The 23,179-nt window shown below is 40.3% G+C and overlaps 1 protein-coding gene across 8 annotated transcripts in view; it reads left to right on the plus strand.

Annotated features, from left to right (window-relative positions):
- Positions 1–23,179, plus strand: part of mecom (MDS1 and EVI1 complex locus) — a 649,231-nt gene that overhangs the window by 514,443 nt on the left and 111,609 nt on the right. For 7 of the 8 annotated variants that reach the window (XM_067995110.1, XM_067995114.1, XM_067995111.1 and 4 more), the window contains exon 3: positions 16,350–16,481. In XM_067995110.1, the coding sequence (XP_067851211.1) occupies positions 16,350–16,481 (132 nt within the window). Of the gene's footprint in view, positions 1–12,254; positions 13,036–16,349; positions 16,482–23,179 lie in introns of those variants that run through there. The other variant, XM_067995117.1, reaches the window with a different exon arrangement.

Raw genomic sequence — 23,179 nt, forward strand, 5'->3', positions numbered from 1 at the left:
CCTACAGAGGCAGAAAGCAAGATGAGACAGATCTCAGATGTGAAAGGTTTGCTTACAGAAGCTGTTGACGAACAAGAACATAATGCAAAGCAACCCGAAACGGTAACAGCACCACTCACCATAGCGTTTCTTAAAGTCGCACCTGCATCTAATTTACATAAAAGTAATTTTACTGATTAGAGCATAGGTGCTGAGGTTTCCAGTAAAAACTATAACCCGTCGAACTCTCTCCCTTCACGGTATTAGTCATTTTGACCAACCCTTTACCTCTAGTTAAATGCTCTACGACCATCATATCAATAACTATATTAAAGGAAAATATGTTTCAGGAATGTTTCCCCTTTAACTCCTTCTAGCGACACCGTAGGTTGAGTAATATTATGGACACTAAGTGGCACGGTATGTTCATTATGTACAGTTGGTATAGTGATACTACAACATGCAGCTTTTGTGAAAGGCTGATGCTACACATCCTATTTTGGTCATTTTTATTTAAGAAATCTGGATTTCTCTATCCATTTTCTACACAGACTACTTTAAAGCGGGTTTAATGAGGAATTTCTACTTAGTTAAACGTGCTTTGCATTTTCCAGCAAGTTAAATAGTTAATGTTTCAACTAAGAAATAACCTAGTAAAATGAGGCATAGATGGATTCCGTACCTAATATTTTGACTGCTAATGAATATTGAATATCTAATATCTCAATGCTGGTGTATTTACTGGAAGCTGAAGTAAGGTCTCCTTGTGTTTAAATGTACATTTGAACGTCGGATAAAGCTGGTATATCCAGGCCCGAGTTTCTTTTTCCAATCTAAAAGCCCCGACTGGAAAGTTCCCGGACTTGAGCCAGAAACCTGGATCCATGTCCAACCAACTAAACGTCTGAGCAGGTAACCGAGATAAAGTACCGAATCCTAGAAATGTACAAAGTCGGGGACCTGCAACGTGTGTGTAAGAATCGAAAAGAAAATGTTTTTTTTAAATGATAAAGTCACCCCACGTGGAACAATAAACAGATCACTGATACAAACCTCCCGGCGGCCATCTCCGTTTCCAATCCCTTTTGAGGTCAGAACAACCGATTAGCGAAACTTGTCTTTCTGTGCGTTTTCAAACAGATCGGAGGAGGTTTAACCGGGATCATGGTAGGGGCGGGGGAGGGCAAAGAATGAGGTAAATAAATCCGAGAGAAAAATCTTGATGTTACCTAAACAAAAAAAAATAAAGAATTACATTTAAATAAGTAAATAACAAGTAATAAACATGAAAGTTCCGGGGGGAAAAAGGCTTGCTCCAGTTTCGGACGTCGTTTCCCAATTTGACACAGTCCCAGTTCCTGAGTTCGGTGTGCCCTGTTTAATCAGAGAAGGTGCCGATTTAATGAAACGAGTAGAGAAAGTTGATGAAGTATAACCGAGGAGAGCTCTAGTAATTGTGAGAATGATTAATGAGAATCAAATTACACCGTCACAACAAACAAGTCCATCAAATATCTAGAAAAAGAATCGCAAAATAAAATCATTCCAACCAAACACGGGAGATCCAGTCACAGTAATTGAAGGAAAAATAGTCACAATACCAGCTAATAATAAACATCGAGTCCACCCAGGCAAATTAACACAGTCTGAGTTGAATCTGAAATCGATTTAATTTAACGTGATTCGTCTTTTGATTTTTTTTTGACAGACACAAATAAAAGAGATTGTAGTATTTATGATGAAAATTAGAAAAAGTCCCACCCTGTTAAGTATTTCCCCCCTTTGTATGTACATCATTTTGCAGTCGGGTAATCCAACCCCAGCGCTCCCGGGAATGGAGAAGAATTTTGAGAAATACCGCCAGTTAACTTCGCGGAGATTGTTCTTTTTCCCTCTCTGTATCAATCGTTTTTTCTGAGTTACAATTAAATAGTCAGAAAACTTCTTTTCCATTCTAATGTGAAGTAGCTTTTTTTAAAAATCGCTCCGCTTGCCAGTTTAAATACATATTTTGAGAGCCCTAATTGTATTCAAACTTATGTCGCCCAAATTAGTCGGCATATAATTCACCTTGTGTCTGCATATAAAATCCTAGCAATTAATTCTACAGCAAGCAGCTTGGAATTCCCTCTAGCAGTCCTGGAGAACAGGAGATTGCTTCCTCTTGACTGGAGCTCTGTGTTTGGAGTCAGATGCACATTGTTTGATAATAAAAAATAACACTAACGCCAGTACATTTTGGATTCTGCCGGACTACTAATGCACGTACAGTCCGTTATACATGGTATTTAATATAAAATCTTTATACTGAGGCAAGATTCCCGGAAACTGGTATATGTCCCACACCAACACATCCCATTAATTAAACTTCGTTACACGTGTAAATAATTAGATCGTTATATAATGCACATATACCCGCAACGGCATTGAACATTCACACAAATGCAGATATAATTGCACAGCCACACCTAAATACAAACATCTGCACAACCATTTACACACACATACAGAAATATATATATAACATACTATTTGGGAATCATAACAGTTTAATGTTTAAAAAACAATTCAATTGATTGACCTTTACTATACCAAAGCAATGGGATTTGAGTTCTACTTTATTTTATTAATGAACAGAGTTCCGCGTTAGGTAAATATTAGCAAATGGTTTGACCCTTCAGACAAGACCTATTATCAAAGTTGAGACGGACTTTAATAGATGTCGTGGCTGTGACCCGTCAATAGCATTAAAAATACAACTTCAGATTGGAAGGCGGTCTGGATATTGAACAGGTCGGAGGCTCTCTACCACCACTCGTACTAGTCTATTGTCACTGTCAATCTCCTCTAAAACTTTGTATTGTGAAGGACTGGAAGATTTATTTTTGGCAATTTTAAGTTTTTTTTCTTGGAAACGTTTCCAAGTTACCACATTAATGAGTGTTTGAATAGCACCAGATCTCGACAATTGGAACGGTTGTCTATGGGGTTTACGGAAGTCTCGTTTCACTGATAGGTACAAGTTAAGATCTCAATATGTACCGCAGGTCGCTGCTTTCTTCCTACTTTTGTTTAACAACTCACCTATTTGCAGAGCGAATGGAAAATAAACATTTGAAGCAAACCCGGAGAAGTTCTGAAAAAGTGACCCGGTTTCAGATTTCTATCCCTTCTTGAGATTGAAATTACACGTGGTAAATCATTAATTCATATTACACAAACCATCTATTTAAAAGATGCGTGAAATAAATATATAAACAATGTCGTTGAAAGTTGGATGGGAGGACAAGGTCAGTCCCACAAGGCAGGGTCAACGTAATATTACAGATTCGGGTCATTGTTCCCCAGCTCAGGTAGGTTCTTAACAGCTACCTTCATTTAGCTGAATCCGGCACATACATCAGAGTCGAAACGAAGTGTCTGAAGATTAACTTTTACTTTTCAAACTATTACCTGCTGATAAGAATTCTGAACAAATGCGTTCCATTCACACTCACACCTCCAAATACACACAACTGACACATCCATACATAGATATGTGATTACAGAAGCTCAGGGACAGACAATTACTCAGTCTCACGTATACTGTATACATGTGCACACATACAACAACAACTTGCATTTATAACGTAGTGAAACGTCCTATACTACATGGACCTGTACAAGACACATCCTATAATTGCATGGAGCCACACATAAAGGTACATACCAGGTATGTGCGATAAATACACCACAACATTTAATTGTTTTACCATTTCCATTTACTTCAGTAGAAATTGATTTAATCCCAGTTTTAGGACCGCGATTGTGATTTACTTAATGGTTCTGATCTACACTTAACGGGTGAATAAAAAGAGGCAATGAATCTGATAAAATAAAGTGAGTCTTTAATAAGGTGTCTATAAGGTTTAATAATGTATTTTCAGCCCCATCCTCGCTGCTGAGCTGACGGACGGGCAGTAGTAAAAGTAAATGTATGTAGTTTATTGACCAGAGCTTACAAAGCGTACACAGCTTCTCAACCTGCCTCATTTAAATCACCTCAGCTTTCCAAAAATCTTTCTACATTACTATGTGCAGTTCTGGTCACCTAATTACTGAAAATATATTGTTACCTTTGTGAGGACACAAAGACATGCAACTATAGTTTTTTTTTACTGGCAATCGTATAGTTCAGATTCTGGGAAGCTGGCACCCATTTACTCGCGGTAACGAGGGGAGAACAGTTGGATTTAGTAGTGTGAACTCATGGACAATCAGTCTCCCAGAAATCGGTCGGTCCTCTTGAATCTGAATGTAACCAGTGCTAGGATAAAAACTGATTATTCCGGTTTTTGGTCATTTAAATTCTGAAGAAAGGTTAAACAAGTTGGGTATATTTTCTTTGGGGGATTTTGATATAAGCTGGTTTAAGGTTTTCAGGATTATAAAGGGAATTGTTTAAATTTGTTCCAGGCAAAATTTTCACTGAAGTAAAGGGTGCAAATACCAGGGACACTTTAAAATGACAACTACTAATACTTATGGAGCACCTATAATGTAGTTAAATGTCCCAAAGTACTTTACAAAGGTTCGGAGAGTAACAGACACTAAACAGGATTTGGGAGAAGGTTAGCAGAAATGACTGAAGGCATAGTTAAAGAGGTGAGTTTTTTTTTTGAAGATGCTATTGAAGATGGGGAGAGATGTAGCAAGGTGGAAAGGGTTGAGAAAAGAATTCCAGAATGTAATGTGGAGGGAGGGAAATCTTCCAAAGTGTGGGCTCAGATGAGTGAAATTAGGGGTAAGCAGAGAAGTTGGGCATTGCTATTTCATCCAAACCATAATAGATTTGTGGAATAACTTTATATCCCCTCTCACACCTTTAATTCCTCTGACTCTGATCCTTTCTCCCTTTGGCCCACCATTAGTGGCAGACACAATCAACTACCATAGCTCTACCCTCTGCAATATCCTCCTCTCAACCTCTCTCCATCTTTTAAAAACTTTCTCAAAACCCACCTTTTTTGACCAAGCTTTCAGTCTTCAGTCACCCCTCTTAATCTCTTGCTTCATTTCTCAGTATCAATTCATGCCCTTTTCTCTTCTCTTGTAAAGTGCTTTGGGATATTTTCTATCTTATCTACATAAATGCAAGTTGTTGTTACTCTCCAAAAGAAGAGATTGGCTTGCAGGGCTACTGGCCTTTTCCTGTTCCTAAAAATTCTTATATTCTTGTGTAGTTTCAGGAAGTTTCTGTCAAGAGCTTGTTTAAAGAGGAAGGCTCTTCATGAAGAAAGTGTTTCAGCAAATCTTTTATCATTTAGGGAGGGAGAAGACACATATCAATAGAATTCTGACATCATGTGCAAAAGAAATGACACGTTTCAATATTATTTACATTATTGCCTTGCGTTTACTGCACAAAAGAAAAACGTTTTCCATTTTTTAGTTGTGTATCACCACTTACAGGTATCACTTTAAAGCTAGTTTACCAAATATTTCATCATGTTTTGAATGTATATGTGTGTAGGTTTGTCTGAATGTCTATTATTGTGTTTGTGTGTGTTTTTAATGCTATTTCTGTGTGTTGGGTGTCTGTGTGTACATATGTGTGATTGTGTGTCTATTCTGTATACATCTATGTGATTGTGTAAGTGTTAATGTGTTTGTTTTGTGTGTGTGTATTTGTCTATGTGTGTGCATGAGACAGAGAGAATTACTGTTCAGTGGTTCCTCTATTTATATTTCTGCATTTTATTTCTGTCTGAGTATTTCCTCCAACTAAATATTGGGAAGACCGAAGCCAGTGTCTTTGGTCCCCGCCATAAACTCAGTTCCCTAGCCACCAACACCATCCCTCTCCCTGGCCACTGACTGAGGCTGAACTAGACCGTTCGCAACCTTGGCGTCCTATTTGACCCTGAGATGAGCATCCGACCACATATCCACTCCATCACCAAGACCGCCTACTTCCACCTCCGTAACATCGCCCGTCTCCGCCCCTGCCTCAGCTCATCTGCTGCTGAAATGCTCATTCATGCCTTTGTTACCTCTAGACTTGACTACTCCAATGCTTTCCTGGCCGGCCTCCCATCTTCCACCCTCTATAACCTTGAGCTCATCCAAAACCCTGCCGCCCATATCCTAACTCATACAAAGTCCATTCATCCATCATCCCTGTGCTCACTGACTTACATTGGCCCCCAGTCTTGGAACGCCTCGATTTTAAAATTCTCATCCTTGTTTTCAAATCCCTCTATGGCCTCGCTCCTCCCTATCTCTGTAACCTCCTCTAGCCCTATAATCTTCAGATCTCTGTGCTCCTCCAATTCTTGCCTCTTGTGCATCCCTGATTTTAATATCTCCACCATTGGCAGCCGTGCCTTCTGCTGCCTAGGTCCTAAACTCTGGATTTCCCTCCATAAGCCTCTCTGTCTCTCTACCTTTCCTCCTTTAAGAAGCTCCTTAAAACCTACCTATTTGACTAAACTTTTGGTCACCTGTCCTAGTATCTCCTTATGTGGATCAGTGGCAAATTTTAAGAACATAAGAAATAGGAGCAGGAGTAGGCCATGCGGCCCCTCGAGCCTGCTCCATCATTCAATCAGATCATGGCTGATCATCAACCTCAACTCCACTTTCCTGCCCGATCCCCATATCCCTTGATTCCCCTAGAGTCTAAAAATCTATCTGTTTTGTTTGATAATCTCTCCTGTGAAGCGCCTTGGGACATTTTATTACATTAAAGGTGCTATATAAATGCAAGTTGTTGTTGTTGTATTGTGTTTCTCTAAGTGTCAGTGTGATGGTATAAATCTTTCTGGATGGATGAGTGTTTGGGTGTGGTTGTGTATCTCTGTCTCTATGCATGCATTGTACTGTATCATTACACTGCCCCTTTCATATAATTGTGAAACAGTTTCAGATGTTTGTTGAAGCAAGATCAGCAACTTGGGACATATTAGGTTATCCGACTCCCAAGTGCACTGACGTTAAGCGATATGAGGCCACCTCAAATAGGCCCATTGGACTGTCAAGATATTTATGAATTTAATTCTCAATGTTTGAATGTTAGGAGAGAGGTCCTGCTCTTGTTGGTGCTCCTCTAATATTTAAATATAACCAGCAGTGAGGCACCAAAGTGCAGCACTGATCAGGCAGTATCACTGGGGTGATATGTCCCATGGTGTACTGTAATAGCTCTCTTAGTGTCATTGTGTAAGTGTTTCCAGATGAGTGTGATTGTGTGCCTTTGTTTCAGTGAATATGTCTGTGTATTTGCATATTTGAGTATGTGTTTCTCTTTCTTTGGAGATTTTTTCCAATTTCCTAAAACCATTGAGGGTGAAATTAGTCTTGGGTAACAGTGCAAAATGGGCAATAGTGAATTGTCAGTCTGTTTTACACTCCATCCCATTTTCCTTTTCAATGAAGTCAATGAAAAAGAAAACCACGTGGCGGTATAATTGGCCACCAATTCGCTATTGCCCATTTTGTGCTACTGCCCAAGACCAATTTTACCTCAACCTTGACTCTTGCAGGGTACAGTTCCACAAATCCTTGCTCAACTAACCATTCTTGATGCTCAGTGAGTGCCAACGGACTATTTCACTGTGGAGGATGTCACAGCCAAGCTTCATCCTTTCTCATCCGACATCTTGCCCAGAAATAACGTTCCATTAGGGAGTCACTGGATAGTAACCAAGATTGGAAATTCTAGCTGGCTTTCCCCTCCATAATCAAGGAGACCCTGAGGACAATTGTAGCACCCTCAACTGCTGCCTCGTTTGAGATCAGCTAACTCAGAACAGACCTGGGATCCCATCTTATTGTTATATTGGACAGTGCCTTTATTCACCAGACCATCAGAGCAGTATGTGAGTGTGAAAGTCTACGGGAGTGTGTTTGTGTTATTAGGTTTGTGAGTTCCTCTGTGTATACTTGTGTGTGTGGATATGTGTGTACCAGGTGAAAAGGTCCACGTGTGTATACATCTGTATGAACTTGTATGTGAGTGCGTGAAGGGGTGTGTGTGTGCATGTCTTCATATAAGTGTGTGTCTATGTGTATGAGTGCATGTTTATATGTACGCCTGTAACCGTGTCTGTGTCTGAGTGTGTAAGTATGAGAGTGTCCGTATCTGTGTAAGTACGTGTGAATATAATTATAAGTGCATGAAGTTATCTTGACAATCCTCGTTCGAGAAGTAAGACCAGAGTTTGAGATTTATCGCTCTCTATTTAAACCCCAATGACTAGTGTCCCTTTAAAAGTTACTCGCAGGACTGAGTTATTTTCATAAATGTGACTGCACAGAAAAGGTTATTAATAAAGTCATTTCCTGGTTTTCTGTGACTTTACCGCTAAATCCATGATGTCACAGCCAATTGTCCAGTAATCCCTCGGCTACTTCGTCTCATCGTCAAGTAAGCTTGGTATTGTGACTATTCCTCGGATACAATTAGGTCGAATGGCTTTCTGTACAGTGGCGCAGGCCGTGTAACTAAGACTGTAAGATCACACTACCCCCAGGAAAATTAAATAAAAAGCATCTGAAAGTTATGAGATTTTTCAGAAGCACCGTTGAAACGGTAGAAGTTTACAGTGATGCGGAGATCAGCGGATTGATTATGTGTAAAACACATGAAATATTGGCTAAAATCGAAAACCAATGTCAGATCCTTTTAATATCAATTACGATCGCCATCTGCTGGTCAGTTTGTGTCATTGCCCTCCCCCACACACAATCCATTTCAGCTCCAAGTCCCAGCCCTATCAATATAAAGCTAATTTGCCCAGGACGTGCTACTGATACTCGACGCTTTTGTTTACACAGCAACATTTCCTGCTTTTCAGAGAACTGTGTTTTTTTAAAAAGCCAGCTCTATATCAGAAAAGCAGATCAACTCCTCAGTATAGTAATCAGTTTCCCAGCTCACTGCTGCTTCTATTTAACACACAATGCATCATAAAACAAATCCCTCATCCTGACAGGAAGAAAATAGAACAGCTCATAGGTTCAGCTTGCCCAATTTATTGCTAAATTAAAAAGCTCCAACAATGGACATCTTGAGGAACGGCAGGAAGCTCGCGGTCAGCAACCGGGGTTTAGTAAAGGTTCTCAGCGCTGTAGTCTATGGGAATCCCTGCCCAGGTTTTGGTGCTATTTACAAAGGAGTCCCGGAGTTTATCCGGCAATACCTAGCGTCGCATTTAAAATTGCACGTCAATAATTCCACACACAACAAAAAAAAACACATTTGAATCTGAATAAAAAAGATCAACATCACTGATCACACAGAGCAGAGGAACCCTTTACAATGTGTAGCAATGACACAGGGAGCGATTTATTTTATTTAACTAAATAAATAAAAGTCGTCAATTAAACGTGCTCTTTGGGCGTATTTTGGCACCGAGCACAGTATCTCTCTTTATATGTAGCTCGACAGACTAGAAAAGTTGCTAACCTTGGGTAGGTGGAAATGAGGCCAGCATCGACTCTCCAACGCTGACTCCGCGGTGGAGCCTAGCAGTAATAGATGCTTTTTAAAAAAAACCTCCATTCATATTGTGAATAACAATATCATAAAAACCGAGAGACCCTGTCTTCGTGATTGAAGCAATTTAAAATACATGCCTATTTTAAACGTGCCTGTATCTCTGACTGGACCCTTGCAAACACACCGTTCCCAATCTGTTTATTATTCGCCGGCCAACCTACCTGTGATTAAAAAGTTTAGTCTCAATCCGGAGGGGGTTATGAAGTGGAAAATACCTTTCCCTGCAGACATTGTTCTTTTTTCAAAGTTCATTTTCTCATTTATTAAAACCATTTCTTTAACTAAATGATATAAAGATAATGTAGCGAACACTATATGGAGGTTGATGCCAGTAAGAGCTTTGGGGGACCTGAAGAGGTGGGGTGGCGGAGTGAGTGAAGGAGACTGGACGAGAGGGTGACCAGGCGGAGAAAGGCCTCAGCACCTTGTAAAATAGGGAACAAGACAATTAGCAGATAATTGGAACCTCTCCCCGGGCCCATCAGAATGAAGGGATCTGAATTTTGTCAGCGCCGATTACCCAGAGGGTGCAGCCAGGTCTGGGAATGCTCCAGACAGTAACGGATCAGTTTACTCAGGGGGAATCCTCTTTCTATTCGCGAGTTCTGATCTGTCCCCCCTGCTTGTCCAGAAAGTTTGATTTCAGTGTTTCTGTTCTGGAAAGATATCCAGAAGGTGTCAGGGTGTATGTGCGTGTTTTTATATGAATATGTGTCTATGTGAATGTCTGTATGCGAATCCGTGTGTGCATGTGTATCTCTGTGTCTGAGTGTGTGTCTGTGTACACGTAAATGCAATTACAAGTATATGAAAAGCAAAATACTGCGGATGCTGGAAATCTGAAATACAAAGAAAGTGCTGGAAATACTCAGCAAGTCAGGCAGCATCTGTGGAGAAAGAAACAAAGTTAACGTTTCAGGTCGATGGCCCTTCGTCAGAACTGGAAGAAGTGAAAGATTTAACCGTTTTTAAGCAAATACAGAGCCAGGGAAAGGGGGGTGGAGAACAAAAGCGAAGGACTGTGATAGGGTGGAGGGCAGGAATGATTACATGACAAAAGAATGATGGTGCAAAGCAAAAAGGTTGGTAATGGGACAAGGAAAGAAACATAAGATAGGTGTAGAGGAGCTATTTACAGAACTTCCCCCCCCCCTTTGTCATGCACCATCATCCTTTTGTCATGTAATCATTCCTGCTCTCCACCCCTTTGTGGAGATGCCGATGATGGACTGGGGTGGACAAATGTAAGGAATCTTACAACACCAGGTTATAGTCCAACAAATTTATTTTAAAATCAGGCGATTTGAGAAGCTCTCATTCACTCACTCACCTGAGGAAGGAGATAATCTCTGAAAGCTTGTGATTTTAAAATAAAATTGTTGGACTATAACCTGGTGTTGTAAGATTCCTTACATTTGTCCACCCCTTTGGCATGGCTCTGTACTTGCTTAAATACTGTTAAATCTTTCACTTCCAGTTCTGACCAAGGGTTATCGACCGGAAACGTCAACTCTGTTTCTTCCTCCGCAGATGCTGCCTGACTTGCTGAGTATTTCCAGGATGTTCTGTTTTTATAAAGTATATGAAGTTGTGTTGTTATGAAATTATATTGACAATCCTCGTTCGAGAAACAAGACCAAAGGTTGAGATGTATCGCTGTCTTTTTATATCACTGGGGTTTAAAAACATGTACTTCCTGTCCTATTTCTAAAGGGATAGGGTCCTTTTATTTATCAATTTAACGCATTATTACTTACTTTGTGGCATAAAACGTATTCAAGAGCCTTTGAACATTTAACAATTTTTCAACACTAAATGCAGCCGAAAATTATTCCCCCCAAATCACCACCACCGCCGGGCCCCTCGGAAAAAAAATTGGAAAGTTTATGTTTGCTTCTATCGGGCTGGTGATGTGCTCCGGGGACGGCAGAAAAATGACCCTGAGCCTCTTCCACCCTATTCTCTTCTCAAGGCTTTGGTCAGGCTTCAGCTCAGCCAGGGCTTTCCAAAGCAGCTTCAATCGAGCCAAGTTTCTAGCAATGAAAGCGGATTCGATTTATGATTATTAATCAAAGCAAGTCGAATTGTACAAAGTGTGGAAACACCACTGTTCTCCTGACAGACTTTCAACGTACAGTCTAATTTAAAGCAACTTAATTGCTTGCCACGCGGGCCCACAGAGAAGACGGCACTTTTTAAACTTGCTTTATACCGATGACTTCTTCAAATAGTAAAAGTAGGGATCGAGGCAGTGGACATGGTTTGGATCCGAATTCAGCAAGGGATTTATGCAGACAGGACCCTTTCTGCGGCTAGTGTGTTGGGGAGAGGGGGTTATTAGCAAAAAATAAACATAAAACAAAGCACAATACATCTCCGTGATATTTAATTCTTAGCAATAACACTATCATTTTGTAAAAAAAAATGTAAATCTAATCTAATTGTGCTTCCACATGATCAAATATAAAACTTTTGAAGGTTTCAATACACACATATAAGTGTGTATATATTTAACTCACACTTTCGTTTCCAAATAAACTTTAATCAGCAACTATGACAGTTCTCTTAAATACTCTACATATTATAAAGTTGTTCTAATTGGGCCCTAGTTTTCTTTCCTGTTTATTCATTAACCTTTTTAAATTAAAAAAAAAGTATTGTTAACAGGGGGGTTAGCAGATAACTCGATAGTGCTTTACAAGCTATAAAGTGGCCGATGCAGTGTCGGCTTTGACTTATAACTGTTTGCGAGTCCCAGGCAATGCTGGTTACTGATAGGCGTGTTATGGAGCGTCTGAGCTTTCATTCCATCCTACTTCCTAAGGTAATGCAATCGAGAGAGAGAGAGTGAGAAAAAGGGGACGCTGTCTCTTTAAATCCAGCCCATGTTAGCCTGTCACCGGGTCACTGTCTTTTTAATGAGCTCTCCAGGAGATCTCTCTCCAATAACGACCTTTTGCTGACCTCGGCGATCGAGGACGCTTCTGACACTTCATCAGAGGGAAGAGAGAGAGAGAGAGAAAGGCAAGGAAAGGGAAAGAAAGCTTCAGGTCCAGGCAAAGCCGCGTGTGTGGATGGATTTGCTTCCGAGCTCATCGGAAAGCAGGTCCAGAGAGTGAGCCACGGCTCTGCTCCCCTTACACTCCCCACCCGTGTGATCTGGTCAGGACAGGAGCTGCTGCCCCCCCTCCTGAGGTCCCACCCCCTCCTTCTGCACAACTTTGATGGCCTTGACCGAGATTTTTTTTGCACAGGACAAATAAACTAACCCGGAGTGATAGAGAGAGATAGAGAGTACCCTACATATGCCCTCGGTTCAAAAATCCCTCGCAACCAGGAGTCACTTCAACCGAATAAAGGGGGAGGTGTGGGGGAAAGATCAGCCGAAAGGAAAGCCCTGGGCCGAAGCAGCTGGATTTGGAGCTCGAACAGGGGATTGTTTAACGGCAGTTGGAGGAGAGTGTTGGGTGCTGGCTGTTTCCAGCGGGCTCTGAGCTGAGCTGAGCGTCCTGAAGGTAAGCGACCGACTGCCGCTCTCATTGCCCCTCTCGCCGATTGAAGGCAGCAGCCTCCTACCGACCTCCCATTCCGACTTTCTCGCTCTCTTTAAACTCTTGGTTTCTCTCTCTCGCTCTGCCCTTCTTACAGGTACATTGTTCAGGGTTAGCAGTCTCTCACTTTTTAACATTGATCTAGCAGCCGCTGAAAGTTTCTTTCTTCAATTCAGACTTATCCCCAAACTCAAGACCACGGACACTAAAACTTTCCTCTTGTTTTTTTTTAAAAAACTACCCACCCACCCTTCTCACCTCCATGTGTTTCATTCACGCCTGCCGTTGAGAAACTTGGGCAGCCCGGGGGTCTCCCGATCCAGTAACTGGAGCCCACGGAGATGAGTGGGGAACCGGACACCGTCTGCTCTCAGCAGCGGGGGCCTCCTGAACCTTTAACCATCTCCAAACACCCCCCTGAGTCAATGTTAAACACATCAATGCACGAATAAAGGCGATTCCCGCGACTTCTCGCCCAATTCCTAGTGCTGTTCTGTTCGGACATTGTTTGCTTGTGCCTTATCCTGTCGCCCGCCGACTGCCCCGAAGACGGGACCTCGCCTGTATGGATTTGGAATGGGATTCTGCCCTTCTTCCTAAAACGGTGGCAGATCTGCAATAAAGCAGAAACACGCTTCAGCCCTCTTCTGTCTTCTTTGAATCGAGGTTCATTCTAGTAATTTGTTTTAAAACAGCACCTGCAAACAACGCCGCACTTTTAGCGAATGTCCTGTCCCATTGAAAATAAATACCAGATTTCAATGGCACGGCTTTCCATTAGTTCATTTTCTGTCCTGGTCCCTCATTATCCCACTTTCACTCGACCCCTTCCTCTGCCCTGATATGCGCTGGTATTTAAGTTATTAACGAAATGAGATCGGGGGAGAAGGCGATCTTCGGGGAGACGAAACCCTTTCCTGTTTCCATTCTATTTAAAATATATTTAGTAAATGAAAAGGTAATTTATACAGATGTGCACCACGTCGCTCCAGGTGTTTCCCCAGTATCTAGAAATAGGTTTTAGAGTAAAATGTAAGACAGCGAATGCAAGTTCTACAATATTATACAAAGCCCTGCTTTAAATGGACAAGATTCAAAGTTTTTCAAAATTTAAAAAAATACCAAGAAGATAAAATATTTTATATTATATATAATATAAAATGTTATATTTATAGAATATAAAATATTTGGATAGGATTCGACTTAAAACTGTTACTTCAATGGGCGACCGTTGCTTCCCCTATATTTGTAGCTCGGGAAAGTAAGGTGATCAGACTTCGCCACTATACGCAGAGCGATTCAGAGTGACTGTTACAGGCCGCGATTACTTTATCCATAAACGGACTATTAAATGGCCGCAGTTTCTGGGCTTCCAAAGAAGCGCCCGTTTTATTAATTCCCATGGAATATGAAGTAACCAGCGGAGTTTAGAAGAGGTGACCGATCTTCAGTTATGATTAGTGTAAGAGCACCTTACAATACAGTAGTGTGTCCCTGAAAGTTATTACAAGTTAATGACCTGGAGCAGCTCCTGTAGAGGCTGTCTGATTTGCATGTTATAGTGCTTAGAGGTTAGGTAAACAGAGGCTAGCCTCCTAACCTTCAAAAGTTACTAGATAAAACCAGTTCCTCCAAAGAAATGCAAATATGTTCTATGAAAATAATATTTGGGGGGGGGTGGGATTAAATTAAATAGCTGTGTCTATTGATAGCATTGTTTAATCATTGATGGGCCCAGAATGGTTGCATTATCAATGTTCTTTCTGCTCCCAGTTTTAATGATAGCTTGCTTTTCTTGTTATTTGAAGCTGTATTATTTGTTGTTTGAAGGTGTATTTTGCTGCTAACACCTCTTTCCCCTAAATTCTAGCAAAATACCTAAACATTCAGTAATTTTCTGATTTCTAACATAGCCTACTCTTCCCCCTGAATCCTTATCAATGCATTCATTAAGTACAAATCCATTTAAACCTGCCTAACACACCTGGCATCACATTCTGATCTTCCCAAGTTTTTTTTAAATGTGTGGGTGCTTTCAGTTTAAATGATAAAAGAGCCATTTTCACAATTCAAACAGACGGCTTTCAATGTTTGCAGTTACCACCTTTTTCATATTTACTATACCTCAAGCCTGATCCATAGATTAGACTGTGAAAGTTGCATGATTTTGAAGGTTACATATTATAAAGTGATTTAGTTCAATACCCGTCTCTTTCAAATAGACATTACGGTAATTGTGAATATTAAAGGTACTTTATTTTAAACTGTACATGTCCATACAGGGTGGACAAAACTGTTTATATTTACACATGCAAGTCTATCATTTATAATATATAATTTATTTGTGCTGTGTAGCTATGCAAGTAAATCTCTCTCTCTGTCTATATGTGTGTCCTTACCCACTATAAATAATGTGTGTACATGGATATAATGTTTATATTACACATTTTAGGCAGAAAACCTTCATTACTGGCTCTGTCAAAGTTAGTTTTGCCAGATACAACTTTTGCCAAATATGAAAAATTCTAAGACTTTTCTATCTTTTTGTGTTTTATTATTAGTTTGTCTCGCAGGAGATATTTTTTTTTCATAAAACAATCCAGAAATGTTTTGTTCAATGTTACTTAATTTAATCTCCAGAAGAATGACGATGAAAACAGTAAGCACAATATCAATTATTCTTATGTATACTATATAGATAGCCACTGAAACAAATGTTCATGCAGACCCACCACCATAATATATAGTGTATGTTTGTACCAATATTTAGGGATTCATGCATATTTGTTTTCCAGTAGATGTTTGGACAATCAAGCATCTGTTCATATGAAGAGAGTGCTGAAGTTGATCCTTTGAGGGAATAATTTAAAAATCCACAGTAACTATAAACTGTTGATGTGTACAGATAAAACCTTTGCATCATAGATCTTGACTTCATGGGGGCAGTGATGGGGAGGGGGGTCACGACCCTACAAAATAAAAGTCAGGGTCATATTCCACCCTAAGGAAAAGAGGTGAATTATGACTCTTTTCCCCCTCCCCTCTAATCATCAGGAAATGTCTACAGAATGTCTGTATACCTCCAATAAACCTTCAATTAAAGGGATTAAATATATGTCCTATGTTAAGATCAAATACTGTAGCTACTTGTATGTATTTGAATGCACACATATGTTAGGGCCATTTTTCGTTGTAGCTATGTGGGAGGTACATAGTTTATTTCTGGCCTCTTTTGTGACTCAGTCTATATTGATTTTATCTGAACATTTTTCTTCCAGGTTTTGGACGAGTTAGGCAATGTAAAGTTCTGCATCGATGCCAGTCAGCCTGATATAGGGAGCTGGCTCAAATACATCAGGTTTGGACGGAGCTATGATCACAACCTAGTCGCATGCCAGATAAATGATCAGGTATGTTGAAAATACTTGTTTGGCTTTATCACTCAGGGTTTCAAAGGCCTGAGACTATTGCAAAGCTTTGAGGAGAACACAGGATTAGTAACTGATAGCAAAGCTACTGTAGACCCCCATGCCCTGTTTGCTCTTGTGTTAAGTGGCATAGGCAGATGTTAAACACAGATTACATGCATTTTTTCTCACAGACTGGCAAATATTTTTTTTGTTGTTGTTCAGCATTGTCATCTCTTGTCTGTTTGCTGTTTTGTGATTCCTGTGTGAAAATACATAAATCCTTGAAACCGCCTTCCCTCCAGCTCAAGTCACATGCAAATTGTCAGTGGAAGGAAACAATAGACATTAGCACAACACTTAATAGCCAGAGCCAAGTTACAGAGCCTGAGGTTTTAAAGAGAGAAAAACAACTGAAAATGAAACACCAAGAGTTTTGCGATTGATTTTTTTTAATATATCGCCAAATCATGGTGAAGGGCCAAGGCCCAGTCAAAGGCCACAGTCCACATTACAGGATACCTCCAAGGCTGCAAAGAATAAAAGAAAGCAAGAGGTAAATCAGGACATAGTGATTAGCTGAGACTATGCTTTGGTTTTAAAAACTTGAGGATTGTATTATTCTGTATTCATATACTATCCAATAATGTTACCTTATTATCACAAATACAATTTTATATGGTGTCTGCAAAAATTGGCAAGTGAACCATATAGATTATATCTTAAAGAACTGTGTATTGATTTTAATTATCCTTCTTATCCTGAATATACAGGAGATCTGATCATTCACAGATATTTATCAGTAGTCCTGTCTACCTATTTTATGTTTAAAACTGTTGGTCAGAGTTTGGGTACTGCAAAGCGACATCATGAAGTTCAGCTCAAATGGCATCATGAATGAGGACACCTCTCTGTTCACGATGTCACTGTAGGGAGATTGTGTACAAAATGTCTGCTTACTGGCTCAACAAAAGACAAGAATTCTATATATGAGTAATTGAGGGACCAAGATTCAATGTAGGTTAGTAAAGATGGGGGTGATGGGTGAGTGGGACTTGGTGCAGGATATGATATGGGTAACAGAGTTTTGGATGAGTTGAAGTTTACAAAGGGTGAAGGATGGGAGTCTGGCCAGGAAAGCATTAGAGTAATTGAGTCTGGAGGTGTCAAAGGCATGAATGAGGATTTCAATGGCAGATGGGGGAAATAGGGGTGGAAGTAGGCAGCCTTTGTGATGGAGAGGGTATGGAGGCAGAAGCTCAGCTCAGGGTGAAACGGGACTCTAGTTCAGCCTTAAACAGTGGCTGGAGTGGGGGTTGGAGTTTGTGACTAGGGTATGGAGTTTGCGACAGGTGCCAAAGATGGCATTTAACTGGAGGAAATTATGGCTTATCCAAGACTGGATATTGGACAAGCAGCCTGACCGCACAGAGGCAGTGGAAGGGTCGAGAGAGGTGGTGGAAGAGTTGGGCTGAGTGTCATCAGCGTACATGTTGAAGCCGGCCCCATGACCAAGAATGATGTCACAGAGAGACAGCTTGTAGTCTAAGAAGAGGTGAGGGCCCGGAATGGACTATTGTGGGATTCCTGAAGTTTTGGTGCGGGGGTGGGAAGCGAAGTCATTGATAGAGATGTTCTGGCTACAATTGGATAGATAATAGTGGAACCAAGCAAGGCTAGTCCCACCCAACTGGAATAATGCACCACATTCATAGTCACAAAAAAAAGTCATTTGTGACTTTGGTTAAGGCCTTTTTGGTGCTGCGGCTGGGGGAGATTAAAAACCTGATGGCAGAGATTCAAACAGGGAGTTATGGGTGAGATGGATACTGATTTAGAAGGCATCAACACATTTAGGAACTTTGGAGAAGAAAGAAAGTTTGGAGGTGGTGTGGTAGTTTGCAAGGGCAGAAGGGTCGAGGGTGGGTCTTTTTGAGGAAGGGGTGATGACAGTGGTCTTGAAAGGGAGGGGACAGTACCTGAGAAAAGGGAATAATTCAGAATTGTCAGCTAGCATGGGGGCCAGGAAGGGAAATTGGTTTGTCAGTAGTTTAGTGGGAACAGGGTCAAGGGAGAGGAAGTCAGTCCCATGGATAAGATGAGCTTGGAGACAGCATAGTTAGAAAATAGAGAATCCAGACTCACTCCAAGGTGTAAAAAACACCAATAAATGTGGGAATATATCCAATTGATGATCAAACACATTCCATTAATACAATATTGTACTGAAATATAACTGACAAGGTAAACAAAACATTTTGCAATAAGTACATAAAGCTCAAACAACTGACCACATTTCTGTTTTAAGAATTTAATTATAGGCTTGAGCTTGCCCAGGAAGAACAATTTGATGGAACTATTGATGAATCAGAATTCTTTACATTCTTCTGTATTGGGTGGGAGTTGCATTGAAAATTGGTGCTAAGAAATGAGTAAACATGCAATTTTCATTTACCTGAGCCACTTGAAATATCTTTTTCCTTCAAAGTGTATTTTCCTTTCTTGAGAGATCTGCTTGTTTTTACTCTGATTAGTTCTCTTTCTAAACTGTTGATTCTATTTTATTACACTAATGTAATTACTGATGGCTCTGCTGGTAAATCAGCCTAAGTACACAGCGATGGTTGACCTGATGGATGGATGGATGAAACTGACCTGAAATTGATCACTGGAGAAAGGGGCAGGATCTGGGTGTAGGTATTAATATTGACAGATGCTCAGCTTGGAGTTCGTAATGGTTTGCTATGTTTTTTCCAGACAATTTCTCATATATTAATTTTACTAAATAGTAGAATATAATTGCCAGGCTCAATTCATATAAATTACTTATGAGGTGGAATTGCATCATATGATATAAAACTACATGGGCTAACAGTTACTTTAGAACAGTGGACAAAGGAATTTCATTCAAATGCATTAACGCATTTGTATGTTAATATTGCACAGTATGACTTCACCCCTTTAAAGAATGAGTCTTGCGATCAGGACTCACTTTAAAGAGGGAATTTTGCAATGAGGATTTCTATTTATCCTGATGAGACTTGCTTTTCAGCAGTTTATTAATAAACAGAATCTTTGAAATTACCTTGTATAATTAATAGCATAAGAATGCTTTGTATAAATTCCACTGCTCCATATTTTAATGGAGATGTTCCTTTTAAGTGGGTTAATGCCTCTAGTAAAATACCAAACAAAGGAATTTCATATGAACCCCTTAAGCATTCTTATGCTAATATTTGCACACTGTAATTTCAAGGCCAGAGATCTTGCGCACACACACACTCACAACACACACATTATATAAACAACAACAGCTTGCATTTATATAGCACCTTTAATGTAGTAAAATGTCCTAAGGTGCTTCACAGCAACATTATCAAACAAAATTTGACAAAATATATTTAAAATCCACCTGAAGCATATTGTGGAAGTCACCAATGAGTGCAAATCATCTAGAATCTGGTCCACTTCACCAAGACTTATAGTATAATTTATAAAAGAAATTGGTCCCAGAGCACATCCTTTATCCACTGTTTTAGTAGAGGTGTTAACACATTTGAAATAAACAAGTTAATGTCTACATTAAAACAGTGGACAAAGGAATATCATAAAATGCATTAAGAGTTGTCCGCGTATGGGCTCTTATTGCTTCTGAGAATTTTAAGGAGAGGAATTAAACTTCAACAATGTATAGAACAAAAGTCTTCTCAGTTTTTGTAGCATTGATAATGTTTAAGATTATAGTTTAGGCCCCTCTCCCAAAGAAATGTCCCTTCTCCCTGGCTTCTCATTATTTTTAAAGGTGATCGACCCTCCCTCAGAGAATTGTTTTCATTGTTCTTTATTAACTATTCTTTAAATGATACATGACTATTTCTGCACACTCACAGCCTTTATGCTTTAATTGAAACAAACCTAGCACAGAGTCTGACAGATTGCACTCCAGACAGCACTACTCTATTTTTGCATTGTTTACAATGTTAACTTTATTTTTTAGGATGGGCTGGGAAGGTGACTCAAAAGTAGCTTATCCGTATCTCTCTGACACTCTGCTAATGAAATGCACATCAGATAATTGTTAACAGACAAAAGACACTTTCAGGAATAACATCACGGCAAGCAGAACTCAACACTGTCCACGGTGTGTCTACTACTCCATCAGAACTGGGAAAACAAAAGGGTTAATTAGCCAAACTAGAAGGATGATCACTATTACATCAATTTAGATGTAAAGAGATTACCAGGTGGTTTGCTCAAAAAAGGAATAGCCAAGGATCATGTTAATTAATGGTTATTTGTCCAAGCATCTGGATGATAGAATGAAATATGATCATTTCATTGGCAGTAGCTATGGGACTAGAGGGTCATACTTCAGAAGATTCTGCTGCGCGCCCCACTCTTTCCACCACCCCCACCCCCTCGGACCCGCACTACCGTGCCTTTGACTTTAGGGCTGTTGTTACACTGTCTAACTACCTGTCTGACGTCAAGTCCTGGATGAGTGAAAATTTCCTGCACCTCAAAGTTAACAAAATTGAAGCCTTCCTGTTCGGCCCTTACCAGCGTGTGTGACTTCATCAATTTCCCTGGCTATTTGCTTAGGCTGAACCATGCAGTGCATAAACCGGTGTTCTATTCAATCGTGAGCTGAGCTTCCAACCCCATGTCTAGTCTGTTGCTAAGATTGCCTTCTCCCACTTCTGGATGTTTGCTCACTTATGCTTCTGCTTTTCCCTCCCCCTTCCCTGGGTGCTCTTACCCATGCCTTCATCACCCTGAGGTTGAGTTCTCAACATAACTGAAGTCTTTCATCCCTGGTACCATTCTAGTAAATCTCCTCTCAAATGTTCTTCTCATTGCCTCCACCATTCAGCTAATCCAGAACTCCATGGCCTGATTCATCTTCCACACCGGCACACACATTCATTGTGCCTGTCCTCCTCCAACTCCACTGGCTCCCTGTGCCCCAGCAAATCAAATTTTAATCCTTGCATAGACTCCACTTGCCCTATTGGGGAAATCTACTCTAGCTTTACATCTCACTCTCCTTTTCTTTGTGCCTAGAGTACAACCCATTTCCACATCAACAATCAAAAGCTGATCTTTCAGCTATTCCCTTTGGAAATTTTCTTCCATAACTCCTTCACCTTTATATTTCTTTGCATAACTTCAGAAACCTTCACTTTGACCATGCCTCCAATCTTCACTTCCTGCCAAATTCCTTCACTTCTCATCCAGTATCTAAGTCTCTCCCTTATAAAGTGTTCTGCCGTTCTTTTGCGTGAGGAATGTTACATAAATGAAAATTGTTGTTGTTGATTTAATCATCAAGACACTGGGAGAAAATGGGCATTGTAGGAATAATTCCTCTGTTCACATCAGCAATATTGTGATAAAAATATTATTAATGTGATACCAGAGTGTTCTTATTAAATGTCAGGCAATTACTAAACACAGGTCTAAAGTGACTAACAAATCCTCAATCCTAATCCTCAGAGTTGTCTTAAGGCAGCATTAGTGTGGTGTAGAGAGGGAGCAGAGAATGGTACCAGGGATGAAAGACTTCAGTTACGTGGAGAGATTAGAGAAACTGGGATAAAAACAGTAAAAGCTGGAGAAGCTCAGCAAGTCAGGCAGCATCTGTGGAGAAAGAAACAGAGTTAACGTTTCAGGTCGAAGACCTTTCATCAGAACGTCTTTGACCTGAAATATTAGCTCTGTTTCTTTCTCCACAGGTGCTGCCTGACTTGCTGAGCTTCTCCAGTATTTTTTGTCTTTATTTCAGATTTCCAGCATCCGCAGTGTTTTGCTTTTGATTTAGAGAAACTGGGTTGTTCTCCTTAATGCAGAGAAGATTAAGCGGAGATTTGATAGAGGTGTTCAAAATCATGAAGGGTTTTGATACAGTAAATAAGGAAAAACTGCTTCCAGTGGTAGAAGGGTTGGTAACCAGAGGACTCAGATTTATGGTAATTGGCAAAAGATCACGAGGTGACATGAGGAAAAACATTTTATGCAGCGAGTTGTTATGATCTGAAATGCACTGCCTGAAAGGGTGGTGGAAGCAGATTCAATAATAACTTTCAAAAGGGAATTGGATAAATACTTGAAGGGGGAAAATCTGCAGGGCTATGGGGAAAGAGCAGGGGAGTGGGACTAATTGGATAGCTCTTACAAAGAGCCGGCACAGGTACGATGGGCCGAATGGCCTCCTCTGTGCCGTATCATTTTTATGATTCTATTGACACTCCCTAACCCTAATCTAGTACTGTGATTGGCTGTCACCTCAGCTTCAGAACAATTAGGTAAGTCAATGAGTCAAAATACAGTTATGGGGATGATTCATCAGGCAAACAAATCAGCTGGGAGAGGCTCCCCACAATGTTTGTAGCATAACGAGAGACAGCTCGCAACCCTGAAGCAGAACAATCTAAATTTACAATGGCATCTGACCTCATGGGGGGTGGGGAAGGTGTCACATTCTTAGACAGCTCTGTCACGTTGCTAGTGAGTTGCATAATACAAAATAAAGTTTGTCACGCCTGAACGAGATAACATCCCTGGAGATAAGACCATTAGTGGCCAGAAGGCGCTGATCTACAAAGCACACCTTTGTGTCATTAACACCTTTCGAAGCCCATTGTATCAACGTGAAAGATCTTATTACAACATTTGCGTCTGGGTATCGGGGAAACTGGTAT

This window comes from Heptranchias perlo, chromosome 13 (genome assembly GCF_035084215.1).
Source record: "Heptranchias perlo isolate sHepPer1 chromosome 13, sHepPer1.hap1, whole genome shotgun sequence".
Classification (NCBI taxonomy): domain Eukaryota; kingdom Metazoa; phylum Chordata; class Chondrichthyes; order Hexanchiformes; family Hexanchidae; genus Heptranchias; species Heptranchias perlo.